This window comes from Capsicum annuum, chromosome 12 (genome assembly GCF_002878395.1).
Source record: "Capsicum annuum cultivar UCD-10X-F1 chromosome 12, UCD10Xv1.1, whole genome shotgun sequence".
Classification (NCBI taxonomy): domain Eukaryota; kingdom Viridiplantae; phylum Streptophyta; class Magnoliopsida; order Solanales; family Solanaceae; genus Capsicum; species Capsicum annuum.
This window is the reverse complement of record NC_061122.1, coordinates 221995748-222002095: the sequence shown is the minus strand read 5'-3', so window position 1 is coordinate 222002095 and position 6348 is coordinate 221995748. Positions and strand designations below refer to the sequence as shown.

Below are 6348 nucleotides of genomic sequence, written 5' to 3'. Positions count from 1 at the left end.
AAACTTGTTATTTTGGTTGAATGTTAGAATGTGCGTGTGAATGTTTCTTTCTAGCTTATCGTATTTAATTCAATTGTATAATTTGGCCGGGGAATGCCCCTAAGTATCTGTATATATTTATTCACCTGGGAATGCCCCGACGTATCATGTTTGGCAAAAAATGACCGTGATGAAGGCCCGCGGAATCGGGTAAGGCATTGGAGCGTAGTCTAGATTTAGTTTAGAATAGGATTTATATTTTCTATTTTGGACTGTATAATTGGACTGGACTTTATGTTTTGGATTATTTTGTTTTTGTTTGCTTGAGTGATTATTTTTGTGTGCTTTGTGTGGTTTATGCATTTGTAACGTCAATTTAGCCGATACGCTCTGCCAAGCGACCGTGGTCAAACCACGGGATCGAGGAGTGCCTAACACCTTCCCCTCGGTCAACAGAATTCCTTAGCCGGAATCTCTGTTCGCAAACTAGTTTAGGACAACGTGTAATGAGTTTAACACTTGAAAGGTGTTATATAAAACATAATATTTGTCATAAGTAGCCAGTTTTTAAATATTTATACAATATGATCATGTAAATTACAAGGTAAATCCCAATGATAAACATTATTAATTTGTAATCTGTGAAAAGTTGTAGCTAACCTACTGCCACAGATCATAGTTATACAACACTGATAGCGGAAAAAAATCACACTGTGAGTACATATAACTTAAAGTAAAACGTGGTCATGCATCATGCTTCCTCACTGGCAACGCGGCGCTTCTTCTTTTGTTACTTTTCTCTTCTTCAACTATCTGGTTTTAGGCAGTGCAATAATGTTTAGAAACACAAAACATATGCAGAAATCACATTAAAATTGATACTTAGCTTCTACGATGTACCTTTTTGGTCATGTGTTGCAAGATGTCAAGAATTACGGAAAATTCAGGCCTTACGCAGGGGTCTTGCTGCCAACATTTCTCGAGCAATTCTACCAGCGTTGGATGAGTGTTCGCGGGAATTGTTGGCCTTAGACCCTATAATTTTATGTTAGAAAATAAATTCAACTAATGTGTATTGATATTTGTTGATTGTTATGAAGTGTACTGTATGTAGTTTTTGTTTATAAGTAAATATCTGTCTTTACTGCTAAGTTTTCTACAGATTTTGACAACCTGAATGTCCCGGTGCAACCATATATAGTGCACGAGTTATCAAGTAGAGGTAAGGTTTGTATACACTCTATGTACCCTCCGAGACCCTACTTTACGAGACCACTAGGTATGTTGTTGTTTCTGAGTTATCAAGCAGAATAGTTGAAAATTGAAGAGGATGAGATATGTTTGTAGATTGAGAAATATATACCTTCTGAACAACAGCGACCGCAGCTTGTAATGGGGTCAAGAACTCGTAAGGAAGCTGATATGTTAACATTGACAAAAACAATTATTGACACTGAAAATTGTTAAATCCTACAAAATGCTCATGAGGAAACAAAAATGACATAAACTAGTTAGAGTAATAGGTTACAGGGTGAAAAAATGATCTTAGGCAACATGAAAATGCTAGTAAAATACACATGAAAGTATTTTCCTCATATATATATGTTAATGTTCTCCGTCTTCCCTATGGATTTATGAATGATTGAAATGAAAGAATGAACAGAAAAAACATTACCTTTCCTGTTAACAGCTCCCACAGTACAATTCCAAAGCTGAAAACATCGGCTTTTCGATCATAGGGTTTATGTCCAATAACCTTTGAAATATCAAACAAAAGAAATAGCTAATTTAGTTCCATTTTGATCAAATTCATGTGTGTATGGTACTTATACTTCTAAATTTTCCATAAAAACCTGTTTGGATTGGCTTATTTTAGGTGTTTTGAAACACTTTTGTAGTGTTTGGCTAAGATACAAAGTGTTACTAAGCACTTGTTTTAAAGCCAAACTATCAAAAATAAGTCGAACAGGTTCTAAATTGTGCGCTTCACTTCTTGCATTTTTGCTTCAAGCCTTATGGGGCTTGTCATTTTTCGTTTTTTGGAAAACTGACACAACACAAAACGCGCGGAAAATGATTGATACTATAGAAGAATGAAAGAGCGTCGACCTCAGGAGCCATCCATCGATATGTTCCTGTTTCTGCGGTCATGACACCAGACTGAACTTGCACTCGAGCAACACCAAAGTCAACAACCTTCACAACCTGTCAAGCTAGCACAAGCTGTAAGCAGCTTTCTTTTTTATGTATTCAGTTAAAGAGATAACGACATATATCCAGGCTGCCAAAACAGCCATTACTTGATTTTCATCCATCAAGAGATTGGCAGTCTTGAGGTCTCTGTGAATTATATTATTTTGATGCAGGTAGCTCATCCCCTTTGAAACATCAATTGCAACCTTGAGTAATACTGAAAGCCTGAAAAGGCCTTTCTTTTTGTGCAGAAAATCATACAGACTCCCACCAGACATAAATTCTGCATACAAGGGAATATTGAAGATGATGAGATAATGTAATTATTTTGTTGTTTGCTTGTGATTAGAGATCGATCTCAATCCAAGCATCCTTCCTAGAAGGTGGTTAAGGTTCTCGAGGTCGCTCATCAGGTCTATTGTTTTTGGTAGTTAATGAAAATATTTTACAGTTTATCACCAAAAAAGAAAGAATGTCTTGTGTTACCTGTGATTATGCATAAGCGCGGAGGTTTTGTACAAGCACCAATAAATCGCACAACATTCTTGTGGCGGACTTTCCTGTAAGTACCAGAAAGAGTTCAGGTCATGTATATATAATCTTCTACAATATCTTTTTAAAAGTACTCAAGCGTTTTCATTTTCCCGAATCAGGCATATCAAGACGATGATAGTAAAATCGTAGCAGGACAAAATGTTGTTGCTGATCAATGCAAACATATCTAGTTTTAGTCACCTTAATATATAAATTTCTTGTGCAAAATCTCTTTGCACATCTTCATTTAGGCACTCAGCCTTGAGAACCTTAATAGCCACTTCCTGATTATGGAATGAACCTTTAAACCTGCCAATAACATAAATTGTTAGGCCGCAGTCAGCAACCGTATTGTATCCTTGTTTCAAAGTGACATTTTTACTGACAAATCACCAGTTGATCCAGTTGCAATTTTATATTCATATTTCAGCTGTGCATTGTCTATTTCCCACGCTTCACTCCCGTTGCTTGGTGTATCCACATGATCCGCGGTGACGTTGATACCAGTTTGTATGAACTCCTTTTGGGGGAACAAAAGGTCTTGATTTAACACAGGCTGTTTCTGCATTGCACTTGAAAACATTAAGATAGAGATGGATGATAGACGGAGCAACATTACTACTTTTTACCTCCATATTTGAAATTTCCTTCAACAGTGCATTTCTTAGCTGGTCAGTTTCCTAGCAATGATAAAAGAGACAAAAGGTCATGAATTATATAAAGATATATGGAGACGAAGTACCTATTAACCACAAAAAAACAGTCTTATACCGGTCAATTTATATGTTCATCTAGATAAGTACCTCATTTTCCCAACCATCAACCACAAAAACATCCAAGGAGTAACCGTCTTTTGTGGAGAAAGCATGAGCTTCTTGAATGTTCAATCCAATCTCCGAAAGTAAAGAAGTCAACTGAAACAAACGTGCATTAACATTAATCACATATCAAGTAAGGAACTTAATAGAGAAACTTTTGAGAGAATGTTCAGAGAGGGAAAAAGTCTGAACAAGTGCCTATAAGCACACCAAGTCGAGAATATAGGCATTCCTTACTTGACGAGTGCTTAATTATAAATGACACATTAGTTTTGTAACATGGTGATAACTTGCTTAAGAAGACACACAACTACTAATAAGGCCGCGAGGAGAACTAGAAAACACAGCAAATATTGTAATCCTTACAGCAGCATCAAAAGGGGATTTTTTTAATATATTGGCAAACTGGAGCTAGCCACTGCACGAAACGAGAAGCAAGTTTTCTTATTTACTTGAAACTGTTACGATTCCGGAGAATCGGGATATATTGCATCATTCTATGAGAGTGCAGAGAGATTCTTGAAAGAGATATAACATTGACACAGGAAAGGCTTACTCGAAAGAGGAGCTTAGGCTTGTCAAGTGTTGAAACCGTTATTTCATACAAAGGTCTGCGAAACAAAGTAAAAGAGAGATAGAATTAACAAATTTTCCCTGAATATAACAGCATCATAGTAACTTGCAAAATCTTGAAGGAATGAAGAAACACCTTATACCTGATGATGAAGGAAAATAATAAACTGAAAGCTAAATAAGAAGAAATCTATCAAGATATTACCGAAATAACATTGAATTTCCACTCACAGCACTATTTCCATCTTGAACATATAATTTATTGGTTCCTAACGCAAGCTCTGTGCTTGGTGACAAACCAAAGGCAGGTGGAGGATGCATGCTGTAAATTCGAAAAAGAACAGAAAAAATAGACTGTTGAAGCTTTCATCAATCACTATTCTGAGTATAGGAAAGAGAGTTCAGATATATTAAAACTTGTATCAGCATGCCTCTACCTGCCATGGTGATCAATAACTTGTGCACCTCTCCTTTTTGAGAAAGTGGAATGAACTGAATCCCCGGGAGATATTCGATGAATCTGGATAGCAGAAATTTGAAATGAATAAGTTCTTACTCGATTTGCTTCAAGCAGGCTTATCAGAAAACGGAAAAAACATAAAAGGCAGTCGAGAGAAACTGTAAATGTCACGGTCCAAGTCCATGGCACGTATTGTCGTACCATGTGAACATTGTGATATGCCTTAAAAAGGTCTATGGGATTCACCTAAGGTGTCATGTGCAACTCATCTTTAGAAACTAGTCAGGCTATGAGCGTGACAGTCACCTGCCCTCCATCAAGGGCGTTAAAATAAAGATAGAAGACATATATTACTAAACAAATTGTATAGAACTCAATAGAGACATAACTGATTGAGAAGAAATTGAAGTCTTCATACAGAGAGAAATCAAGATTTTGAAAGACTACTGCTTAGGAGTCAACTACATCATGCGTTACTGAGGGCATGACACCATTTTTATCCAGAATGTCATCAAATACTACTATGTCCATGAACCATGGAACATGATTGAGTTCAAATATTTCTTGAATTATTTGTTTATTTCATCAGACATGTATATAGACATGATTTTGTTATCATGTAAAGTATGAACTGCAAAAGTTTGACAATAGTATTACCTGCACTAATCGGACTTCAACTTGTGGCGCAGGATTCTGATAATGTGCCATTTGCAACAAGTTCTTGTGCATGACAACATCTTGTGCCCTCTCAATATTCACATCCAATGCATACCTATATTAGCCAGTGAAGTTATAATAACTCATAAAATAGAGTAATACGTCATTATAACCAGTTAAATAACTCATCACAAACAAATTCTTGGCACAGATAAAACATACTTATAACTTACACTACCTGATCGTTTGCCTTGTTAGTGAGGATTCGATTCCACACCTTTGTAAATATCCACCCCTACCCCCTACCCCCTCCCCAACCCCCAAAAAAAAAAAAAAAAATTTTACAAGAAGGTTGCTCGGATGATAAGAAAAAAGAATTTACCGAAGTGGAAGCTTAGTGAAATGAGCCCACAACTCGTCCTCAAAACCAGGTTGATTCACTTCTTCATCATTCAACTCCCTTAATCTTCGAAGCACTTCTTGAAAGACTTCAACTTTTTCTCTCCTCTTTCGAGTATGATTCCGCGACAACTCTGAAAATCCTCTGCTGCTACAACTCACTGCATCTTCCATCATTCAAAAACAGAATTAGACTAAGGAATATTACAAAATATGAATGTGAATATACCAAGAAAAAATAAAGGTAGAGAGAAAATTAGTTAATAAAGATATCGGAGTAGTTGAAAATAATTCTACTATGTTTGTAGATTCTTTATGGCAGCTGCTTACATCATGAACAGAAAATACAAAAGAAAGCAAAAAAAAAACAAGTAAATTTCCTGCTGATTGGTCTTTTATTTTACGTAATTAATAGGCAGGGGACGACCTATTATAATCTTGTTTGGGTACACTTCCCTTTTTTACCCGAAAGTCTATCGTAAACCGCCTCTGGGTAATGGTAAGGTTTGCATACATTTCACCTCATTAGAATCTACTTGATTACAGTGGATATGTTGTTGTTGACCTATTGCATTAATTACTGGATTTTTTTGAATTTGATAACTTTTGTTCAGATTTTGTATTTGTATTACTTTCTTCGTCTCAAAATAAGTGTGCTTTAGCGAAAAAAAAAAAATTATAAACGGCTTGATATATATGTATCATTTTTTTAACGAGGATATATCCACTCTAAAT

At 35.9% G+C, this 6348-nt stretch overlaps 1 protein-coding gene across 3 annotated transcripts; it reads right to left on the bottom strand.

Annotated features, from left to right (window-relative positions):
* Window positions 1-525: 525 nt before the first annotated feature.
* LOC107851712 (serine/threonine-protein kinase STY46) lies at window positions 526-6038 on the bottom strand. Of its 3 annotated transcripts, XM_047401000.1 has the most exons (17): window positions 5944-6038; window positions 5597-5774; window positions 5215-5329; window positions 4535-4617; window positions 4303-4419; window positions 4081-4135; window positions 3510-3620; window positions 3336-3386; window positions 3093-3268; window positions 2908-3015; window positions 2659-2732; window positions 2280-2455; window positions 2089-2184; window positions 1655-1735; window positions 1343-1396; window positions 880-1014; window positions 526-792 (listed from the first exon to the last, which is right to left on the bottom strand). In XM_047401000.1, exons 3-17 carry the CDS (start codon window positions 5284-5286, stop codon window positions 724-726), a joined length of 1458 nt encoding a protein of 485 aa, XP_047256956.1. In that variant the 5' UTR covers window positions 5287-5329; window positions 5597-5774; window positions 5944-6038; the 3' UTR covers window positions 526-723. The 3 variants fall into 3 exon arrangements, with proteins under 3 accessions (XP_047256956.1, XP_016552284.2, XP_016552283.2); XM_016696798.2 differs by lacking the exon at window positions 5944-6038 and having other exon boundaries at window positions 3093-3262; window positions 5597-5933; XM_016696797.2 differs by lacking the exon at window positions 5944-6038 and having other exon boundaries at window positions 5597-5931.
* Between the last annotated feature and the right edge of the window lie 310 nt (window positions 6039-6348).